The sequence below is a fragment of the Populus alba genome, chromosome 7, assembly GCF_005239225.2.
Source record: "Populus alba chromosome 7, ASM523922v2, whole genome shotgun sequence".
NCBI lineage: Eukaryota > Viridiplantae > Streptophyta > Magnoliopsida > Malpighiales > Salicaceae > Populus > Populus alba.
The window spans coordinates 13,625,377-13,650,205 of NC_133290.1; the positions used below are offsets into that span (position 1 = coordinate 13,625,377).

The 24,829-nt window shown below is 34.4% G+C and overlaps 3 protein-coding genes across 4 annotated transcripts; all 3 read right to left on the bottom strand.

The window, feature by feature from the left end:
* Positions 1-116: 116 nt before the first annotated feature.
* Positions 117-5,423, bottom strand: LOC118040353 (probable Histone-lysine N-methyltransferase ATXR5). The gene is made up of 6 exons (XM_035047272.2): positions 4,796-5,423; positions 4,608-4,694; positions 1,359-1,582; positions 1,161-1,261; positions 860-1,072; positions 117-599 (listed from the first exon to the last, which is right to left on the bottom strand). The coding sequence occupies exons 1-6, from the start codon at positions 5,142-5,144 to the stop codon at positions 440-442; spliced, it is 1,134 nt and encodes a 377-aa protein (XP_034903163.1). The 5' UTR covers positions 5,145-5,423; the 3' UTR covers positions 117-439.
* A 5,806-nt stretch (positions 5,424-11,229) lies between these two features.
* On the bottom strand, positions 11,230-16,170 carry LOC140955800 (uncharacterized). Its single transcript, XM_073410500.1, has 2 exons — positions 15,906-16,170; positions 11,230-14,796 (listed from the first exon to the last, which is right to left on the bottom strand). Exon 2 carries the CDS (start codon positions 14,791-14,793, stop codon positions 11,230-11,232), a length of 3,564 nt encoding a protein of 1,187 aa, XP_073266601.1. The 5' UTR covers positions 14,794-14,796; positions 15,906-16,170.
* A 4,269-nt stretch (positions 16,171-20,439) lies between these two features.
* LOC118040352 (uncharacterized) lies at positions 20,440-24,497 on the bottom strand. 2 transcript variants are annotated; one of them, XM_035047270.2, is made up of 8 exons: positions 23,661-24,497; positions 23,112-23,223; positions 22,524-23,012; positions 22,260-22,409; positions 22,068-22,166; positions 21,898-21,945; positions 21,389-21,768; positions 20,440-21,323 (listed from the first exon to the last, which is right to left on the bottom strand). In XM_035047270.2, the coding sequence occupies exons 2-8, from the start codon at positions 23,203-23,205 to the stop codon at positions 20,709-20,711; spliced, it is 1,875 nt and encodes a 624-aa protein (XP_034903161.1). In that variant the 5' UTR covers positions 23,206-23,223; positions 23,661-24,497; the 3' UTR covers positions 20,440-20,708. The 2 variants fall into 2 exon arrangements, with proteins under 2 accessions (XP_034903161.1, XP_034903160.1); XM_035047269.2 differs by having other exon boundaries at positions 21,389-21,825; positions 23,661-24,492.
* Between the last annotated feature and the right edge of the window lie 332 nt (positions 24,498-24,829).

Here is a 24,829-nt window from a genome sequence, read left to right on the forward strand (position 1 = left end):
TTAGTGGTAAGATTTCCAAAGGGATATTTTTAAAGTAAAATAACAAAAGCACGCATGGATATTTTTAAATGAAAATACTTGTAAAGGAAAGACAAATTATTATCATGGAATGAGAGTGATAGATAAAAAGTAACAACTTCCATTGAAATCTGTATTACAAAAAATGTTCCTTAAAAATATCCCTAGGGCATAAATATTTCTCCAAATGCTAAATTCCAAGGAAAGTTTCTCCCCTGCTATATTTCTGTCGTGGCCTTAGAAAGGCCAGCTCTACATCATAAATTACTATAAATATCCCATGGATACATTAGAAGAAATGCTTTTGAATCGGCAGTAGCAATGAGTAAACTGTGAAATAAATCGCTAGATGAGAAAGGATCTAGCAGGATCCAAAATTGAATCCCAGTTCTGTAGGATTGTTAGATATCTATAAGTGTTCTCAAACAAAATGTTGAGTAGGGTATTCATGCTCATGTCCATTATAATCATAGTATAGCCTCTCCCCTTTAGCAACATCACGAGTAGCAACCAAAATGACCCGGCATTCCCCGTTAACATCGTATCTCACACATTTACAATTCTGCTTCTTCTTGCCATCCCTGCACAGAGTTAGATATCTCTTAAGCTTAACAGAGGGTGGACTGATAATTTCTAGTTCAGTTACATGCAATTTTGGCACAAATAAATGTAGAATTTTATATGTGACATGACAAAGGATATGCGAATGGGGCAACATGAGTTGTACAAAGTAGAATACATGGCAATAAAAAGGTCTAAGAATAATTTGGTATCATCAGAACAGTATTTGCTTATATATATACACAACATGGAGGAGAAGCAATGGGTCAAGCAGGCTTACGGAGTATGATTGTTAATGCCATTGATAAAGCGTGCAATATTTCCACGTTTATCGGGACAGATGACAAGGCTTTTAGATGGGTCTCTTGCCAAAAGAAGGGTCATCATACTATCACAATCATCATGTTCTCGGTTTTTAATGTAATCCACGTCACCTGAGTATTCTGCTAAAATGGTCAAATCCTTTATCTGGTCATCTGCCTCAACTGTATATCTGCATCACAGAATATACATGAACCTACTCAATATGCAGCAGTTAAATATGGTTGTTAGCTCAATAAATGTATTCAAGATGCGAGTACCCTTCACATGAATCAAAAACTACTAAAAGAGGAGGGCATTCGCCTCTTTTGCACATAGCTCTGCACTGTTCCAATGTCTCAATGTCCTCCTTGGAAAGGACCTAATAAAGGCACCAGATCATGCAAATAATATGTAATACAAGACAGTAAAAGGTTTGGAGAAAATATAAGGTTGAAAAGAAAGTTTTAAATTCAGACCTGCATGCCACCCTGCTCAAACTTGGCCTGATTGGCTAATTGAGGAGCCATGCCAGGCAAGTAGGTCAAATCATCACTAAATTCCATGTGTAATGCTGTTAAAGCAGAAGCAAGGGTGCCCATTTGTTTGAGCCTTTGGGCGGGATCTTCTGATGGAATAAATGGCAACAGTCTCCTTCTTTTCTTTTGATACACCAATGAACGTCTCCGTCGTTTTCTACAATCTTTAAAACAGCTCGAGAGGAGGGAATGAAAACATCAACTTAACATCGGCAAATCTAATTCAACTAGTTTATGCATTAGCACCAACCTTTCTTGACTTCAAAGGAAATGTTCATATGCAATAAAAAGCAACAAGATAAGCAATAAAGGAAAATTATGGCTTCAAAGGTGCAGCAAAAACCAGGCAATGTGGTGAAAAAATACGTGATAGCATTCATGGCAACTAATATGCAAAAACAGATCAGACAAATAGGAAGTAAATGACAAGGCCCCAAACTATCTGTGCCATGAATGTCCATGCATTAGGAGAAACAATTCAAAGGAAGCAACAAAATGATGTGACAAAACAGCAACTACATGTATTACAATGCTTACCTTTTTATCTAGGGCTTTCACTTTTTCATTTTACAAAGATGTGCAGGAATTTTAGTAAGAATTTAGAAATTTTCATACTTGTATGGAAAACATACAGTACATTCACCAAAGCGAATTTGATTTTCTAGAAAACTTAGTCTTAAAGAAAAGGTTTTGAGAATATATCATAATTCACAAGTTTGATGCTTTATTATGGGAGTCAATGGTACATAGATACATAATGTTTGGCAAAAAATACTGTAATGGAAAGAAATGATGATTGTTGTCTCTCTATTTCGTTGCAGTACCACTACTAAACACATCATAAATGTTTATGGATAGCTAAGTACTACAATCCTTTTTTACATGAACCATGGCATACAAGGTAATGCATATGCATCAAAATAAAATTCCTAAATAATAGCAAGTGCATACATAAATACAGACAATTAGTGTCACATAACATAGCATCAATGATCACACTCAAGATATCGACCCCACTAATTTAGCACATGATGGGTAAATGGTTGATGCAAGTAAAATGTAATCATGTCAAATTTATGATTGATGAAGTAATTGTTTGCTGATTAAGATATTAATGTTCTTAGGATAGGCCAAGTATAAGGCATGATCTTCCTCGAACCATCTGATTCAACATGTAATGCAACAATTTGCCTGTTGTACAAAGTAATTGTCTAATGGACTTATCTGAGACATGATTAGATAGTGAGCTGACCACCATAAACCTAAGTCATGCCAAGGTTATGGATCCTTTTCTCATTTAAGAAGCAGTTTATCATTTGCTTCGGTAAACTTTAATCATCAGTTAACCCTATTTAGTATTATTTTGTTAGATTAAGATGGCTTGATTAACACTGTTAAAACTATTATCCCCATTCTAACCACCATCATTACCACTGTTGCTGCAGCTACAACATTTTTCATATCTTTTATAACTAAAAAATTTCACCCTTGACATCCCTTCTATTATACCTAAACTAATACCCATCTTTTAGCTTGTTTAAGAATAGTAGATTAAAAATGCAATCCATTGTTCTATTCTACCAGTTTCGAATTCACTCTGTTTGATTAAATTTTTACCCTTAACATATAGTTCATTTTAATGATAAAGGAAAAATACATCATTTGCACAATTATTATCAACTGATTTTTTTCCGCCATATTTGGGGCCATAAAAGGAACCATTATACCATTTTCATGAGAAAGAGAGAATACTCAACCAAAGTAATAATATTTAAAAAATTAACAAATTTACGAAAGTTCTAAGTCACTGGGTTTAGTTGAAATATCTTACTATCTTTGTAGGCACTGTGTTGCTAATACCAATGCAATACTCAAAACAGTTTAGAATACAGTGAAACTCCGGTCCTTCGATACTGCATTTCCACTTTGTTAGCTCTAAGCGTATCAGGACTAACCACTGAAATCTCATGTAGATTACCCATCATTTTGTATTCTTAGCATTTATTCTGCTGACGAGTACTCCTATGAAATTTTACTACCTTAATCCATGCCAAATGCTGCCCAAGAGTTTTAGTCATGTGAGCACAATATGTTCAGTGGATATGAGATCTTAAAATTGATACCATTTATGATTAGACTTAAATGTAAAATCGGTAAAAAGAAAAGTAATAACTATCCTACTCAAAATAACAAGGCAATCACAAATCATACTGGAGTTCAGTCCCATTTGTTGGAATCTTTATATAAGATGAGAAATACCTCAACGGTTTCTATATTTGATCTAGCTTGAATATCTCTACATTTGGCAAGGATCATTTAGCACAAAATTGGAATCCCTCCATTAATGAAACAACTTTTCAGGCTAAATTGCAAGAAAATGAACCCCTTGTCGTGCTTTAAGTTACTTAGTGAAATTCATAAAATGTTCTACCAGTAATATTTCCAAAACTTCCTATGAGTTTAATCCTAGCCAAAAACAATGTCCATTTTTTTCTACTTTTTATCATTTTATCTCAAAACTCTTCTTTATTCCCTTTCTCTTTCTTTTTTTTTTTTATTATTATTGTTTGTGATTCTTTCAACACCATTTAACATTCCGATCCAACCATGTGTTTTGAAAAAAAATTATTTCTTTTAGCTTTAAATTAATATTTTTTTATTATTTTGATGTGTTAATATCACAAATAATAATAATAAAAATATTATTTTAATGCATTTCTAAATAAAAAAACACTTTAAAAAACAACTTCTATCATGCTCTTTCTCTCAAAAGGCCCTTCTTCTCCTCTCCTTCCTATTAGTTTCTTCATTAATGCTTTTGTTATTATTTTTTATTATTTATTATATTCCTTTTTTTGGTCCTTTAGGTGGAAAGGGCACAATTCGAACCTAGTCCTACCCTCCTCCACTGCTTTGCAGTAAAGAGTACATTGAGCTACACACTCCAATATCCCCAAAGGAATACTCATTCTTTATTATTATCATTAACATTAATATTATTATTAAAACATTTAAACCCAGATAATTTTTAACTTCCAGCAGAACTTTGTGACATGCAAAGCCTGAAACAAGCTCAATCACAATCCATCAAAAACATGAATAAAAGAAAATCGAATAATCACAAAAACACACGAAATAAAATAAGTAAAACAATACTAACAATCAAATAAATAAATAAGAAGAAATCACCTTGGAGAGACCTGCATTTCTCTTTAATGCCATCCTTCTCACACCTCTGAATCCTAAAAAAATCAATTATCTTCTTCTGCGATAACCCTAACAAACGAAAAACCAAACCAATCAAAACGCACATTTGTTACTCACAAAACGACACCAGGGTAAAAAAAATTAAAATAAATAAAATAAAACCCCCCTACTTCTTACACGTCCTTGGCCGTCTCCAGAGCACTTGTTACAAATCCACGAGCCAATCGGGACCCTAACAACAATCGGTCTCAAGCACTTCATGTGATATCCTTTATCACATTTATCACACAACAACAGCTCCTCCGCTCGTTCCCCGGAGCGGCATTGTTCGCAGCTGATATCGCCATAGTCCTCCCTCTCCACAACCGCATACGCCGCCTTTTCCATTACCTCCGTCAACAGCTTCATCCTCTTCGGCGACGGATACGGCGGAGGAGACGGCCTCCGAGGTGCCGAGGTGCGATGGCGCGAGCCGATTTGTCGCCTAACCGCCGCCGTGGTGGTGGAGGCTGGATGCATTGGTAGTTTGGGAGATGAGCAAGGGTAGAATCGGAATTGGGAAGAAAATTTGGTGCGTGTTTGTTGCACTAGAGAGAGAGATGGGCAGAGAACGAGTCCTTTTAGTTTTTTCCAAGTCGCGGGTAATGGAGATGGATGCTAACGTGCGCAGCGTGTGTGCACAGAATTTGATGTGATGCCCGTTACGGGGTTTTGGATTTTGTAGCCGTTCGGCGTTTGAAAGACAAGACTGACCTTGTTATATCATGTACTTGGTAAGGGTTAGGTAACAAGTTTTAAGTATGGTTGTGGTTTTTTTTAAATAATTTTTTGTATTAAAATATATATTAATGATATTTTTTTAATTTTTTAAAAATTATTTTTGATATTAGCATATCAAAATAATTTAAAAACACTAAAAATATATTAATTTGAAATTAATAAAAAAATAAAAAATTTTCAATTTTTTTCAAAAACGCTTTTGAAACACAAAAACAAACAGGGAGTAAAGGGTGTGTTTGTGTTTTTAAAATTTTATTTTTTTATTTAAAATTAAAAAATCATGTTTTTATATGGTTTTAATATACTTATATTTAAAAAAATAAAAAAAAATTATTTTAATATATTTTTTAAACAAAAAAAAAACATTTTGAACCATTGTCATTATAATATCTTAAACATACCTTAAATAATCTTAGATTTTATTTCTTAAAACTACATATGTGGTCTGCAAGCCAATCTATTTTTTATCTAATACAAAGAAAACATGTCAAAACAATGTAAATGTTTTTTTTTTTTTTAATATGATTATGTTTGTTGAGCTATTCATGAGTTTCTCTATTACCTTTAATAAGTTCAACTAATTTAATAATATAATTAGATAAAATATTGATAATAAAAAATAACAATAATTTTTAATATTATAAAAAAATATATTTACAATATTTTTAAAACATTTTAATGATCTTATTATCATCTAATAAAATATCAAATGAAGAAATTAAAACAAAAACAATTAAAACAAAAAATAAATTGATCAAAGACTATTTGAGCCAACATATCAAATCTATAACTTAGTCGTGAGACCAGGAGAACCTCGTGAAAAACAAATTGAAAAAAAATTATTAAACTTCATTCTCAAACTGACCTAATATAAAAGGGTGTAATTGATAAAAAAAAAATAATTAAAATAGCAAAGAAAAAAAAACATGAGTCAACCCTAGTGAACTTGACGAAACCATGACCTAGAATATGAGATCGGAATAACATAATGAAAAGTTAAAAAAATAAATGTTAATCTTTAATCAACTCAATGTTGAGATATGAGATTAAAAAAAATATTATTTATTTAAAAAACAAAGTTAACTCATTCTGATCTTTAAAATTCGTGACAAGGATTATAAGGTCCGATTATACCATAAAAGATAAACCCAAAAAAATAACAATGTCAAGTTCCCAACCATCTAAAACAATCAAGGATAAATTTTTTTAAAAAAAATCAACCAAAAAAAGGATCAAAAAGAAAAAAAAAATAGATTTGAAAAGAATAAGAACTAAATTTAACACAAAAAAATAAGATAAAATTATGAGGGATAAAATTTTAAAAATAATGTTTCAATTAAAAAATAATGAAAAAATAACAATGACAATGAAAAAAAATAAAAACCATACTTGATATAAACATTAAATGCCAAGGGATGAATTGAAAACAAAAATCAATAAACATGTTGTCAAAATTAATTCAATGAACAAATAACCAAACTTATTTGATTTTTTGTAATGCTCGCATGTTTTTAAGGAGGGGAGGAAAAAAAATCAAGAAGAAAAAATATGTTGTCAAAGTTTAACCATCATCTATTTGAAGGCATGTATAACACCACCATGAAGAGGGTGGCATGACACAATAAATGTTGCCCATGACAGCAATGTTTGAAGTCTAGACGATGCTGCATGAGCCACCCAAAGAGTGCAAGTGGTGCTGGCCATTATATATATATATAAATTCAATTACCCCGGACCCTACATGATAATTGTAAAAAAAAAAGCTAGAATGAAATGATGAAAGTGCCTTGTATACAAAGCCAAGAAAGTGCAATTTTAAGGCATTTAAGTTATTGTATTATGCAAAAAATTAAAAAGTAAAAAAAAACCCCTTGACCTAAGTTAATTTTTTTTTGCTTTTAAGGGTAATTTAGTAATTTTATTGTACAACAAAAAATTAAAAAGACCGATTCACCACGTTTAATTTGTAATTACTAATAGGTCCCATGAAAATGATTGTATTGCCCCTAATATATAGTTAAGTGGGTTTCTTCTCGATGGTAAAATGATAATTTTATTGTGTGAATTTACAATTAATTATGAGTGTGGGCATGATGAAACACAGACCTCTTTTAGCTTTTGTTTTAAAGTTATAAATTGGATCACTTGCATTTTTTTTATTGCAAAAAGTATATATTATTAACCAAAGCTAAAACATGAAGGATTTTTATTGTAAACCTATCACAATTTTGCCTTTTACATAAAAAAAAAAGAAGAAAAGAAAAAAAAAGTAACATTAGCTACTAGGGGCATTTTAATCTTAAATAACCATTAGTTAATATCAAATTGAGTGAAAAAAATAAGTTATTTTTCATATCATTTGCAGAGTGAAACTGTCACGACCCGAATCCCGGATCCATGACCGGCACATAGGCAAGGTTCCCCTCAAAGGTTCCAAACCTATGCGAACCCAAACTTACATACAATCTTATCCTTCAAAACTCAATCAGAGTTGTTCAACGCAGCACTAATAACAAAACTAACTTCATAATATAATTAATTGTCTTAATACAAGAGTTAATATAATTTCATAGTTTTGGAGCACTAACTTGACATAAAAGAAAGATACAAATTACAACCAAAAGCAGGTTCGGAAGGTTCAACAAAAGTAACCCGCTATCAAGCTATAAGCCTGAAAAGAATAATAATGAGAGGATGAGTTCAACAACTCAGTGAGTAGATAACGTTCAATATACACACACGAGGTAATATAGCAATGAGAAATATATATACAAGTATGGCTTTAGTTCTTATACGAAGGTTTATCAAATAGGCCATAACAAGAATATCATATGGTAGAACTCGTCAGAAAATCAAAATGCAATGAGCATGAGGCTCCGTACTGTTGGATGATCAGTCCACACAGGTTGGTGTCTCCCCCGACCAACTAGGGTTCAGATACGATGTGCACAAAGACTAACACTACCCTGTTAGCATGGGTATTCTGACTGACATACCATAGGTTCATAATCATAATCAAACAAACATATTCATATCTCAAAGCTCAACTCATGACATCAATCAAATGAGGAGCATCAATTCAGAATTCACTTCAAAATACATACTGGTTCATATCAAGAATTCAGATTCAATAATTGATCATGCTTTATCATAACAAGGATAATAATCAATATATATTATCAAGAAGCATGATCCAATTCATATTAACAAATCAAATATTTATAGTATTTCTCATGCATATGGAAAATTATCCACTCACCTGACTCAAAAGTAAACAGAAGCCAAAAGCAGACACTGAAGAAAATCCTACTGACGTCCCGTCGGTAGAATATCAGGATTATCTGAATACAAAGGAGACATATTCAAGAACGACTCGAAAGAACATTTAACCTATTTAATACACTTACCTAAGGGTGTATTCCGTAACCCTATATGTTTTTTAAACTAACTAGTCACTTTTCTCAAAAACCCAAAATCTAACGGTTTTCCCGAAATCTAATCCATAATAAAAACAACTAATAAAATTGGTAATAATTCACTAAATAACCCTTAATTATTCATCAAACTAATCTGCAAAAGCTAATATTATAGCTAGGGACTAATCTGGAATTTTTCCATATTTTAGGGCCAAATTGTAACTTTTATCAAATGGAGGACCAAACTGAAATTTGTCATAAATCCATGAATAGACTGAAATTATGACCTCAATTAATCCTCAATTCTGCCCAGGATGTATCATTATGCTTCAGGGATCATTCTGAAATTTTACTAAATTTTTAGGGTCAAATCGTACTTTTTGTCAAATTGGAGGACTAAATTGAAAGTTTGAAATTATCTTATCTATACAGTAATTCTGTCCATAATTCATATGTTATTCTGTTCAGAATCTCGGAATATGCTCCAGGGACCAATTTGTAATTTTCCAAAGTTCGGGGACTAAACTGTAATTTTCGGAAATTGAGGACCAAATTGAATTTTTCGTCATCTTCAACCTCCAGTCCAGATTTTAACAGAAACCCCACTGTTCTCCCCTGATTTCTAACTCAAATTTCACCATTTACACAATTCTATAACTCAAAATCATCATAATCTTCCATAATCAACTAAATCATCAATTAAACACAACAATCAACCCTTAACCTTCAATTTAATTCATCAATTTAAACCAAAACACAAAACCCTAACATTCATCAAAACTGAAATTAAAGCTTAATTAACATATTATACATATTAAACAACCTAAATCTTACCTTTTCCACTTATTTCCTCCAAATCTCTTCCTTTTTCCCTTATTTTCCCTTCTTTTCTCTTCTTCTTCTTTCTCTCTTCTCTCTCACGGTTCTGCTCTCAAAATCAGATCATTCTTGTTTTTTTTTTTTTTCTTCTTCTTATTTATATTTATCAACTATTGTTCAATTACCCACACTAACCCTCAATCATTTAAACCCTCTCTTTAAGCCTCCAAGGGCTTTGTTGTAATATCCTATCTTTATAATTTCAAAACATTACAATCTCCCCACCTTATAAAAGTTTCGTCCTCGAAACTTAATAGAAAAGATTGAATACTTACCGAGATTATAAAAAAGATGTGGATACTCCTCACGCATCTTATCCTCGAGCTCCCATGTTGCTTCCTCACGTGAATGGCCTTTCCATTTCACTTTCACTGAAGCTATGTCCTTCGACCTAAGCTTCCTCACTTGTCGGTCAACTATAGCTTCCGGTTGCACCTCATAAACCATATCATCCCTCAAGTCAATGGGATGAACCTCCAATACATGTGATGGATCTGACATATATTTCCTTAACATGGAAACATGAAATACCGGATGAATAACAGACAAGTTTGGTGGTAATGCTAACCTATAAGCAACTACCCCAACTCTCTCCAGAATCTCATACGGTCCAATGAATCGAGGACTCAACTTGCCTTTCTTCCCAAACCTGAATACTCCTTTTGTAGGTGATACTTTTAAGAACACACAATCACCCACTGAAAACTCTAAGTCACGCCTTCTTCTATCCGCATAACTTTTCTGTCTACTCTGAGCTGTTTGAAGCTTCTTTCTAATTACCTCAATCTTCTCTGAGGTAATCTGAATCAACTCTGGTCCCATTAGCCTCTTCTCACCAACCTCAAACCAACAAACCGGTGATCTACACTTTCGGCCATACAAAGCTTCATAAGGTGCCATCTCTATACTAGCCTGATAACTGTTGTTGTAAGCAAATTCCACTAATGGTAGGAACTTACTCCAACCAACTCCAAAATCCATAACACAAGCCCTTAACATATCCTCCAAGGTCTGAATAGTCCTCTCAGACTGACCATCTGTCTGAGGGTGGAAAGCTGTACTCAAATGCACCTTAGTACCCATAGCTTCTTGAAATTTCACCCAAAACCGCGATGTAAACTGTGGACCTCTATCAGACACTATCGAGATTGGCACTCCATGCAACCGTACAATCTCACTAATAAACAATTCCGCTAACTTTGCATATCCATAAGTAATCTTAACTGGCAGAAAATGGGCTGATTTTGTCAACCTGTCAACAATCACCCATATCGAATCATAACCCTCATGACTCCTAGGCAATCCTGTCACAAAGTCCATTGTGATCCTTTCCCACTTCCATTCTGGAATCAACAATGGTTGCAACAATCCAGGAGGTTTCTGGTGTTCACCCTTTACCCTCTGACAGGTCAAACACCTAGAAACAAAATCTGCTACATCAGCCTTCATCCTATTCCACCAATAACACACCTTAAGTCTTATACATCTTGTGGAACCTGGATGCATTGTGTAAACTGTCTGATGTGCCTCTATATCATCAATTCTCTCCTCAGATCATCAACATCAGGTACACAAAGCCTATCCCTATATCTCAGCACATCATCATCACCAATCACAAAACTTGCAGCCTTACCCTGCTCAACCTCATTTCTAATCCTGAGTAGTGAATCATCTTTCTTCTGAGCTGTTTTTATCTTATCAAACAAATCTGACTTAACTTGAAAATGAGCAATTATTGCTCCAGCTTCACTAAGATCAAATTTGACTCTTTCATCCACTAACTCATGCAGCTCCCTAATCAGAGGTCTTCGTACTTCCTGAATATGAGCTAAGCTCCCTGATGATTTTCTACTCAAAGCATCGGCAACTACATTTGCCCTACCCGGGTGGTATTGTATGGTACAATCATAATCTTTCAGTAGTTCCATCCATCTCCTCTGCCTCAGGTTTAGATCCCTCTGCTGAAAGATGTATTTCAAACTCTTGTGATCTGTAAAGATCTCACAAGTTTCACCATACAAGTAGTGCCTCCAAATCTTCAAAGCAAAAATCACAGCCGCCATCTCTAAATCATGTGTAGGATAGTTCTGTTCATGCTTCTTCAGCTGTCGTGAAGCATAGGCAATAACCTTGCCATGTTGCATTAGAACACATCCTAACCCCACTCTCGAAGCATCACAATACACTGTGTAACCACCAGAACCTGATGGTACTGCTAGAATAGGCGATGTAGTCAATCTCTCCTTCAACTCTAAGAAACTTTTCTCACAAGCTTCAGACCACTGAAACTTAACATTTTTCTGCGTTAACTTAGTCAATGGTGCAGAAATTCGAGAAAAGTTCTCCACAAACCTTCGATAGTAGCCAGCCAAACCTAAGAAACTTCTAATCTCAGTCGCTGAAGTAGGCCTAAGCCACTGCTTAACTGCTTCAACCTTTTGAGGATCAACCTCAATCCCATTCCTTGACACTACATGCCCAAGAAATGCTACACTCTCCAACCAAAACTCACTCTTTGAGAACTTGCCATACAACTGATGATCTCGCAGAGTTTGAAGCACCATTCTCAAATGTTGCTCATGCTCCTCTCTAGACCTCGAATACACCAAAATATCATCAATAAAAACTATCACAAATCGATCAATAAATTGGCCAAACACTCTATTCATCAAGTCCATAAAAGCCGCTGGTGCATTCGTCAACCCAAAAGACATCACTAAGAACTCATAATGACCATACCGAGTTCTAAAAGCTGTCTTTGAAATGTCCTCCTCCCTAATCCTCAACTGATGATACCCAGATCGAAGATCGATCTTAGAAAAGAATTGAGCTCCCTGTAACTGATCAAACAAATCATCTATACGAGGGAGTGGGTATCTATTTCGAACTGTCACCCGATTCAATTGCCTATAATCTATACACAACCTCAATGACCCATCTTTCTTCTTCACAAACAACACCAGAGCTCCCCAAGGGGACACACTTGGTCGGATGAACTTTTTATCCAATAAATCCTGCAGCTGCTCCTTTAACTCCCTCAATTCTGCTGGCGCCATTCTATATGGTGCCATTGATATTGGTTCGGTACCCGGAACCAAATCAATACAAAACTCAATCTCCCTATACGGAGGCAATCCAGGTAAGTCATCAGGAAAGACATCGATAAACTCTCTTACTATAGGGACTTCCTCTAACTGGGGAACTTCTTTCTCTACATCCACTATATATGCTAGGTAGCACTGTACCCCTTTTCGAGCCATTTTCCTCGAGATAGCCGACAACATAATTGATGGAGACTCAATCTTATCTCCTTGAAATACCAACCCAACTTCTTGATCTAGATCAAACATTATTTTCTTACCCCAACAATTTACCGAAGCCCTATGCTTAGCCAACCAATCCATTCCTAAAATCACATCAAAATCAACCATATCTAAGACATTTAAGTCTCCCATAAAGATCTTATCTCCAATCTCTATTTCACAATCCAGATACACATACTTTACTAATATTAACTCATCTAAGGGAGTGGAGACTGAAATGGGGGATTTTAATAAGGTTGGTTGTTTATCTAACCTCATGGCAAAATATGGGGACACAAACGAATGAGTTGCACCCGTATCAAACAAAACTTTTGCTTCAAAAGAGCAAACAAGAAGAATACCTGAAACAACTGTGTTGGATGCCTGAGCATCCTGCTGAGTCAAGGCAAAAACTCTGGCATGCCCTTGACCCTGCTGTATCTGACCTCTATCACCTGCACCCCGACCTCTCTGACCACGGCCACCAAAACCTCTACCCCCATGAGCCACAGACTGGCTCGTCGATGGTGCCTGAATAGGCTGTTGGACTGAAGCAGATAACCCCGAAGTGGACAACTGTCTCCTCGGGCACTCTCTAATCTTATGACCTATCTGGCCACAACTAAAACAAGCCCCGGTCCTTCTATAGCATTCTGCATTGTTATGACCTCCTCCACAGTGCTGACACAAAGAACTATCCCCAGATGAAACAAATGAACTACGAGGTGCAGTCTGAACTAAACTCTGGGCACCACTACTGCCACTCTGACTGCCTGAGCCACTAACTGATGGTCTCTGTCTAAACCTCCTTTGAACCCATGAGCCCTGACGGCCACTTCGTCCCCTAAACGGACCTGCACTTAATCCATGTTGCCTAAAAGACTGACCCTCTTCTCTAGGCCTCTTAGACTGGCCAGCAGTCATGTCTTCTATTTCACGTGCCTCTAGCAATCTGGCGCTATCAACAGCTGAGGAGTAGGATGGAAACACTTGTGGCGCCAATACCATATACAGAGAGGATTTGAGTCCTCTAATGAATCTCTTCACCCTCCATTCCTCAGTGGGTAGAAGATATTCTGCATACCTAGACAGTTGAGTGAACTTCAGATCATATTCCTCCACTGTCATGCTCCCTTGAGATAGCCTCTCAAACTCATAAAGTCGAGCATCCCTGATGCTCTGAGGGAGAAACCTGTCTAAAAACATGGAGCTAAACTCCTTCCATGTCCATTGAGCCTCTACTGGTCTTGCTCTTTCCCTAGACTCAAACCAAGAGATTGCCACATCTCCTTCCAACCTGAACGATGCCAAACTCACAGCTCGGTGGTCTGTACATCCCAAAGCTTTACATCGTCGCCAAATGTCATCTAGGAACCTCTGAGGATCCTCTGAACTGTCTATCCCAGTAAAAATAGGAGGTGCCAACTTCATAAAGGCATCCAATGGCACATTAACTCCCTGAACAGTGTGGGATGTCGAGGGTACATCTCTATCCCTCATTCTGTCTCTCTCCATAGTAAACTCTATCCAAGTCTGCACAACCTGGCTAAGTTGTTGAACCTCTGTAACAGGCTCAGGGTCAGCTACCCCCATACCTGTTTCATCAACCATATCTTCCTCTTCTATCTCCTGAGGCTCTTCCTCCACTGGTGGAGGTACCTCATCAACATGTTGAGGCACGGGTGCACCACGCCTCCTTCTCTGCCTTGCAGTTATCAACTGCATAATAGGGACATCATCCTGATCATCATCTACCCTAAGAGTATCAGTTGTTCGTCTATTCCTCGGCATTTCCTAAAATAAAAGTGAGAGCACTTAAGTCATGCTGGAACAATAGCATGATGATTATCACAGAATTTTAGGATAGCATATCTATCACAAGGAAGAAGACATACTTGATGAGAATTTATAATTTCAAAAAAAACAACAAACAAGACAATACGGATCCTAATGCTCCACTTATTATGAAATTAATTATATTATTGTTTCTTTAACTTAAAGCTCTGATACCAAGTTTGTCACGACCCGAATCCCGGATCCATGACCGGCACATAGGCAAGGTTCCCCTCAAAGGTTCCAAACCTATGCGAACCCAAACTTACATACAATCTTATCCTTCAAAACTCAATCAGAGTTGTTCAACGCAGCACTAATAACAAAACTAACTTCATAATATAATTAATTGTCTTAATACAAGAGTTAATATAATTTCATAGTTTTGGAGCACTAACTTGACATAAAAGAAAGATACAAATTACAACCAAAAGCAGGTTCGGAAGGTTCAACAAAAGTAAACCCGCTATCAAGCTATAAGCCTGAAAAGAATAATAATGAGAGGATGAGTTCAACAACTCAGTGAGTAGATAACGTTCAATATACACACACGAGGTAATATAGCAATGAGAAATATATATACAAGTATGGCTTTAGTTCTTATACGAAGGTTTATCAAATAGGCCATAACAAGAATATCATATGGTAGAACTCGTCAGAAAATCAAAATGCAATGAGCATGAGGCTCCGTACTGTTGGATGATCAGTCCACACAGGTTGGTGTCTCCCCCGACCAACTAGGGTTCAGATACGATGTGCACAAAGACTAACACTACCCTGTTAGCATGGGTATTCTGACTGACATACCATAGGTTCATAATCATAATCAAACAAACATATTCATATCTCAAAGCTCAACTCATGACATCAATCAAATGAGGAGCATCAATTCAGAATTCACTTCAAAATACATACTGGTTCATATCAAGAATTCAGATTCAATAATTGATCATGCTTTATCATAACAAGGATAATAATCAATATATATTATCAAGAAGCATGATCCAATTCATATTAACAAATCAAATATTTATAGTATTTCTCATGCATATGGAAAATTATCCACTCACCTGACTCAAAAGTAAACAGAAGCCAAAAGCAGACACTGAAGAAAATCCTACTGACGTCCCGTCGGTAGAATATCAGGATTATCTGAATACAAAGGAGACATATTCAAGAACGACTCGAAAGAACATTTAACCTATTTAATACACTTACCTAAGGGTGTATTCCGTAACCCTATATGTTTTTTAAACTAACTAGTCACTTTTCTCAAAAACCCAAAATCTAACGGTTTTCCCGAAATCTAATCCATAATAAAAACAACTAATAAAATTGGTAATAATTCACTAAATAACCCTTAATTATTCATCAAACTAATCTGCAAAAGCTAATATTATAGCTAGGGACTAATCTGGAATTTTTCCATATTTTAGGGCCAAATTGTAACTTTTATCAAATGGAGGACCAAACTGAAATTTGTCATAAATCCATGAATAGACTGAAATTATGACCTCAATTAATCCTCAATTCTGCCCAGGATGTATCATTATGCTTCAGGGATCATTCTGAAATTTTACTAAATTTTTAGGGTCAAATCGTACTTTTTGTCAAATTGGAGGACTAAATTGAAAGTTTGAAATTATCTTATCTATACAGTAATTCTGTCCATAATTCATATGTTATTCTGTTCAGAATCTCGGAATATGCTCCAGGGACCAATTTGTAATTTTCCAAAGTTCGGGGACTAAACTGTAATTTTCGGAAATTGAGGGACCAAATTGAATTTTCGTCATCTTCAACCTCCAGTCCAGATTTTAACAGAAACCCCACTGTTCTCCCCTGATTTCTAACTCAAATTTCACCATTTACACAATTCTATAACTCAAAATCATCATAATCTTCCATAATCAACTAAATCATCAATTAAACACAACAATCAACCCTTAACCTTCAATTTAATTCATCAATTTAAACCAAAACACAAAACCCTAACATTCATCAAAACTGAAATTAAAGCTTAATTAACATATTATACATATTAAACAACCTAAATCTTACCTTTTCCACTTATTTCCTCCAAATCTCTTCCTTTTTCCCTTATTTTCCCTTCTTTCTCTTCTTCTTCTTTCTCTCTTCTCTCTCACGGTTTCTGCTCTCAAAATCAGATCATTCTTGTTTTTTTTTTTTTCTTCTTCTTATTTATATTTATCAACTATTGTTCAATTACCACACTAACCCTCAATCATTTAAACCCTCTCTTTAAGCCTCCAAGGGCTTTGTTGTAATATCCTATCTTATAAATTTCAAAACATTACAGAAACAACCAAAATACTCTTGGAATTAAAAGATGTAAAAGAAGAGTTAAGAGATAGTCTTGTGTTTTTATAATGGTTTTTTTTTTTTTTTTTTTTTTGTAATTACAATGTCATGTTGGCTAGTTTGGTATTTGATTAGACATAAAAAAACAAAATAAGCAGTGAAACGACCAAAATATCCTTAGAAATCAAAAATTAAAATTGACCCCAAGAGGCTTTTTCATCTTTTAACAAAAAAATATTTTGTTATTATTAGGTCAAATAAGAGGAAGTTAAGTCTTTTAATACAAAAATAAAATAAACAAAAAATACAAAGTTATTGATATATGTATAGCAAACGCTATCATATAAGAGGTGTTTGTGTCCTTCATGCTACACATGCAAAGCCACTTGCCATCAAAAAAATATCTTTTTATCATGTTATTTGAAGCATTGTCGCATCTTTTTTTTTTTTTTTTAGGGTGGCATTTGCTAGCATTAGATGGATGGTTTGTTGACAATGTGGCTTTTTCTTTTTTATTTTTTCTCCATTCCCATAAGATGACAACTTGGTTCTTTTTATTATTGATATTTCAAATTCAATCTTTATTCTTTTGATTTCTAATTTTTGTTCTTGAGCTTTTTGTAAATGTTTATTTTTATTTTATTTTTATCATTTAATCCAAATTTTTCATATATATATTTTTTTAATTTGGTCCTTATTCTTTTCATTTTTATTTAATTTCTTGACCCTTTCGCAAAAGTTTTATTTTTTTTTCATTTTCATCCTTGATTCCAAATTTATGGTATATTATTTTTACCAATTTGATACTTATTCTTTGAAATTTTTTTTCTTTTGTTAAAGTTATTTTCCCTTCGATAAAAAAATTGTTTTAATTTAGCATGTCAATTTTGATCATTTTTCTTTTTATTTTTCATTTCAATTTCACCCTTCAATAAAATATAAAATCTATTTTATATTACAATTTTGCTCATCATTCTTTTAATAATTATTTTTTTATTCATTTTGTATAATTGAAATTATATTTTCAATTTCATCCTTTAATATTTGATTGATTGAGAATTAAGATTTATAATTTTTCCAGATATGTGTTTTGGGTCTAATGATCTAGGTCATGATTTTGAAAAGTTAATACATGTTGACTTATTTTTTTTATATAAAAAAAATTAGTTTTTGTAATTTTTTTATTTTTTATCTGGTTATTTTAATTTCATAATCTGAATCACGAGTTTGATAGAATGACTCTGGTTTGCTCGACCCTAATTACTAGAGTTATAGATTTGTCATGCTAATTCGGGTAGATAAGAGCTGATTTTTTTAAGATCCTTTTTTATCCCATTTTATTCTTCAATATTTAATAAAATGAAAATCGAGCTTTTTAAAAAAAATACCCCCCTCAAATTATCCTGAAAATTTTTTTATATAAAAAATAGTTCATTTAATATCATTATCTATTTTTTATATTATTTAATTAAAATAAAATTATTTTATTTAATTCAGTCGAGCCTATCATTCAAATCATAGATTTTTCTTTATTTTTTAAAACACATTTACGGTAGCTCAGCATTATTTTTATAGATGAAAAAAAATAATTATTCTGGCCTCGCAGCGTTGGAGCGCAGGTCCACACCGATACTCGCTATTCTCACCCCATGTTTTTATAAATAGTATCTTACAAACAAAATCGTGTTAAAAATCCAGACCAAAAACAAGTTTTGTAGCGATAGATTACAAAATTGACCGGCTGGCCTGGTCAAATTTAGTGAGAATCGTGGGGCAATCAAATAAACTGAAACACACGCACAGTAGTGTAATGTAATCTGTTATTTTTTAAAATATTTTTTATATTAAAAATATTAAAATAATTTTTTTTTTTTTTTTAAAAATTATATTTAAAATCAATACATCAAAACAATTTAATATATAAAAATATTATTTTTTAATAAAAAAATTAAATTTTTATAAAATATGGTTTGAAATTGTTTTTTAAAGTATTTTTTATATTAAGTATTTTTTTTTTAAAGTATTCAAGAAACTGTAACCCATGGAGGCAAATCAGTGCCTGTGAAGTTTATTCTCCAAGAATGAACAGATTATTGTGACCAGTTGGGGGCTTTCATCTTCTTGACTTGGGAGGACTTGTATGATGCCTTAGGAGGAGTGCCCTGGTTGATTTTCCATCATTATCTCATCGTCGAACCTTGATTTTCCCCTGTAAATGACAACGTTGATTCTACTAGGTGTGTGCAGGAGAGGATACCAGAAAGTCAGCACGAATTCGAGCGTGTTTAGCAGTGTGATAACAATTGTTTTTCAAATAACTTTTCGTGCTGAAATGCATGTAAATAATTTTTTTTATTTTTTTAAAAATTATTTTTGATATTAACACATCAAAACGATCTAAAAAGTACAAATCACACTCAATTTTAGCAAATAAAATAAAATTTAAATTTATTGGGAACACGGTTTGCACCGCATTCCCAAACGATATCGAAGACACGTTTCTTACTTCAGTGTTGTTAGTGCCGGAATTAAGCTCAAGCAACTTGCAAACTTTGTGTTATAGGTATTGATAGGCATTGAGAACACCGATTGTTTTTTCATTCATTGTAATTTTAATTGGAATATTTGGATGAAAATTTTATTTTGGTAGGGATTTAGTGGATATTTTTTAGATATTTGGATGATATGTTATATCAATAGTCTGTCTTTATTATAAAATTTTTTTTTAAAAGAAATTTAGGAGCCTTTATTCTTCTACACGAGTATATAATGTTATATCAACAATATATATTAATTCCTAATTGAGGCCCAAAACAATTTATTTTATCAATTAGGTTCCAAATGTCTCAAAGACTTCTCAATTGGGTCCTTTTCCAAGTTTGTCTTTTAAAATGATAAAATGGTGTTTTTTTCAAAACAAAATCTAACATAAAAATCAGAAAAAAAAATGGATAGATGGACTGATTGAGAATGTCTGAAAAATTTGAGACCTAATTGATAAAATTCATCTGTTTTGGTACCTAGTTTTTGCATATTGAAAAGAAGAAATTCTCCTAGAATTTTCCAGTCCATAGTCAAATATCTAAAAATCTAAGCCAATCCAAACATAAGTTAGAAATAGAATCCACTTTTACTACCTATTATAAAAAATGCAGGCAAGTTGTTGTATAGTTCCAGAGAATTATTTGATAAGAACTACAACAACATCAGTTGATGCAACAGATTCAACTCTTATTCCAAACAACAAAGGATGGATAATAAACCATGAGATGTGCAACTCAATGATCAATTTCTAGATTTACTCTCTAGAAGTCATTAGTTCGAGTTTTACAAACCTCGGAGTTATTGAAAATTTACATAGTCGATAATTTCAAGGTCTATGAGATTAGTCGAGGTATATGCAAGCTAGCATGAAGACCCACCTTGATAAAAAAAAGAACAGAAAAAACACAGGACGGATAATATTATCAAAATATCTGATGGTAGTTGAGAAGCTACCCTTCTCTTTATTTATGTATTGAACACAGGATCTGAAATGAATTCTATACTGCTCAAAACAACCACCACTTCTTCGGCTTGTCGAAAATTCCAGGTCCATATGTGGAAAAGAAGATCTCAACAAGGAGAGGGAATTGTAGCAGAGCAAAAAGCGTGACAGGAAGACTAGCCAGCAAAATAATCGGAAAGGAAACCCAGTGAAAACGATCACGAAGCATCATAACAAGTGTAACGCCAAAGGTTATCATCATGGTTGCTATCGAGAAGAAAAGACACGAAAGGCCTACTATCAACTTTGTAGGCAAGGACTTGAGGAAATCTTCTTCTCTATACCGCGATGTCAGGATTCCGAAGAACATCAATAATGATGATGAAGACGCGAACAATGACATTGCGTCGGACACTATGAAAACCATGAAAGAATTCCGATTCAAGTATATAGGAATGCCTGAATACTGGTCATATCCACCTGGAACAGTAAAGATAGCTGAAAACATTATGGTAGCAATAAGAGCAGCCACAACTGTGCAAGATTCAGCCGTGGCCTTCATCCATTTCTCCCCTTCTTCTAGTAATTTCTTGTGCTGTTCAGTGAATAAAGTTTGAGCTGTTTTATGGGACGAATTTAACATCTCTCTGTACTTTGGTTGGACAATGCTCTGCACCTCCTGCGAGACAGCAAACACTTCTGAGAAAAATGTGAATCATCAACTACAGGAAGTAGGAGATTTACCTTGTACCATTGTAGCTCTCTTTGCATTTGTAATGGTGCACCTGAAACACGATCAAGCTGAGAGGAAGGTGCTAGGAATGCAGCTTGATGTAAAATGTTGTTTTGATACTTGTCCCAAGAAGTTGCCATAGAGTTCTTCTTTGCTCCCAATTTGTATATTAGGCTGAATATCTTTTCTTGGCGTTGTAGGGTTGCGTATAAGAATATGCCCCGGTTAAGTTCATCCTCGGACCATATGATGTCAGGATAATGTCTAATCATTTCAATGATGAACTCAACAATTCCATGCTTAACAGCACTGAATACAGCTCTGTACACACCAATTTCTTTGAATTCTGATTTATGCAAAGTTGATATTTGCTCACATAGGCAACAGAGAACTGCATGTGCTTGGCCATGTATCAACTTCAGGTTATACATATGCTTGATAGCTGGAACTGCAAGTATAATCTGGTTCAGGACTCTAAACAAAATACTGCTATGATCCGCATTATTAAGATGCTACTTACCAAAAAATCTCAAGCCCTTCCAAACCATTACCAACACTTTGTCAGATGCTGCGAAGTCCATAAAACATATCAAAATGAAACTTCTGTTCATAGAAGGGAAAACAATGCGGTAACTCTAAATAGCTGAAACTTCAAAATATCAGATTGAAATCTCATGTTTTATGAAATACCTCGTTTAACAATGTTCCTTCGAACAGTTGGTCCCATGTTTGGCCTTTCAATGTCTCCATGGTTGTTGCTAGAGGCAAGTGGCTGAGGTACCCGGATACCTACCACAAGATAATGCTGCATTTTTTAAGATGTGAAAAGAAAAGCAATTTGGCTTGATAGTTACATCCAGTTGAGTGAAAATAGATGCATACACTTGTATATCCATTTTTGCCACAAAGCAAATTGAGTTCCACTGGGGAAAGCAGAGGGTTTTTGAGCCAACATATCAAGAGCTGTGTCTTTGTCACTATCTTGATAAAAAGCCAATCGTGGGTAATGTTGAAGCAGATCCAAGGCAATATCTATATGAACATTAAACAGCGAACCAAGAAAAGCAAACGAGAGTTGAACAAGATAGAGTTTTCAGATGAAGAATAGGAGAAACGAAAAATATGATCCTTACTACTAGCTTATACCATAGAGTTCGTCAATGATACATGTTGTGAGAAGCATAATCCCATTCTTATTGTTTGTAGCTGGACTGAGCTCTTCTTTCGGACTAACACTGTAAAGATAACGAACCATGTCTTTATGACCATAAAGAGAAGCTACAACAACTGGGATCAGGCCATTCTGGTTTGGAACTCTAAGTAAACCTTCATTCTTTGCTACCAAATCCTCGGCAATCCTGGTGATCCCTCCGATGGCAGCATAATTAAGCGCGGTGGCATTATTTATGTTTTTGATTTCCAAGTGACCTTCCTCCAACTGGCTGACCAACTCCTCCACAATCTCTATGTGCCCTGCCAGAACCGCAGCATGGAGGGCGGTGTCCCCATCTGCTGAAATGCTAGCAGTCAGTCCATCAGGATGTTCTTTCAGGAACTTCTTTGTGGCCTCTAGGTCACCAACGTCAACAGCCTTATACAGTGACAGATACTGCATGTATGCCGTATCTTTCATCTCTGCCAAGTTAAAACTCATTCGTGTTAGTTGTAGCGTTAAGAACATTGACATTAGTACTGAACAACTAACAAGATTTAGCTTGGATGTCAATTAATTACCATATTCCTTGCTTGAGCTCTCATGTTGGACTGGAGACCGTGATTTCATCTTGCGTGGTGCCTTGCTTGAGGTAAAATCACTATAAGAATCCATATTTGATGGGGAAGCAACCTAAAAATATAATTGAAACTTCACATCACATATTGACACAATTGTTTTCACCAGGTAAACTATTTGAGTTTTATGAGTATGACTTTCTACTTCCAGAGAGTTTTTTGAAATGTTTTTGCCACTGCAGTGAACAACAGCCATAAATGTGTGTGTAGGTAAACACACACGCACAAACTCCCAATGTCATGAAACAAATCAATAGATGGTGCATTTCTCTCTCTAACAAGTCAGGATGCTTGAACAATGATCACAGTTTTAGGAGGTAATCGGTAGAAGTTGATTTGATACAATGTTTCTATGCATGTGTGGCATTAACGGATGCACAGGATACATGACTTTTCAGGTGATGGGCTGCTAAATATAAACAAGAGCAAACTGCATCATCGAATATACCAAATGTTTTTCCTAGGAATTTAATATGCAAGATCAATACTTACAGGAATACACTGTGCAACCACAGCTTGCACTCAACAGAGTTGGTTGCAGCAGATGAAGACCTCCAAATCTTAATGGATTCAAGGAGGCGAAACCAATTAATTTAAAAGAAAGAGCGAGGGCATGAAACATGCACGGAATAAAGGAAATCTCCGTGTGAAGTAAATGAAACTACGAATATATGTGGAAGTTCTGATCACTGCTTACTTTTCTGCTTTGGATTCTAACAATGCAGTGATTGCTTAGGGTCTTTTGAAAGAGCTGGTTGAAAACACGGGATCACTGTAATGTTTTCTTTCTCCTGTAACATTGCGTCCATGTCCTCTTTAATGATTCTTGCAAAGTTTAGATTGAGAGAATAGATTCAAAGCTTATTGACCAATACGAAACGATGACTCCTTTATGCCTGTTGAGAGAAGACCATTGTGCTTGTATCCCAAGCAAACCAGAAAAATAGGAGCAGAAATCAGCTTCTAATACCTTTAGGAACAGAAAAAGGAAGGCGTGGGATTATTGTTATTGATATTTATATACAACATATATTCTTTTGTGCATTTTTTCGGGTATAAACAACGAATTGAAAACCAGGCACAAGCTGGAAATGAGAAGAACTGTTCCTGGTAAAGAAGAAAACTAAGAAAGAAGTTTGTTCTTGCCGACAACAGCAGTCCTCGTAAATACAGTGAGCACAGTTTTTCTTTCCTTCCTTTCTTCTCTTTGATCCTTTCTCTTTTCCTTCTTTCTTTGGACACAGAAATCTGAATCAAAACTTCTTTGAATCTTTTATTTTCTCTCTTTTCTCTTTAGAGAACTGCTGACTCAAAATCTCAGAAAACTAGGTTAATGGAAGATCATTTCAGAAACTGTAGTTTTGATTACTGTGATTTAGAACTAAAGAGAAATGCTGTAAACCTATAACCCCACCGAAGTTTTTAACATTGGAATAATTATAACAGCTTTTTTAACAACTAACTACATGATATATATATATCTTGATTGACACTCATTATTATTTTTTGTCAAATGATAACATTTACTTTTAAGATTATAAGATCATTTATCAAACTTTAAATAAATTATTTATATCCAAACTAGTGCATCTGTGATCAAGTAAATTTATGCAATTTTCTTCTAAATCCAAACTTCAAATGATAAATCTTCATGTTTATTT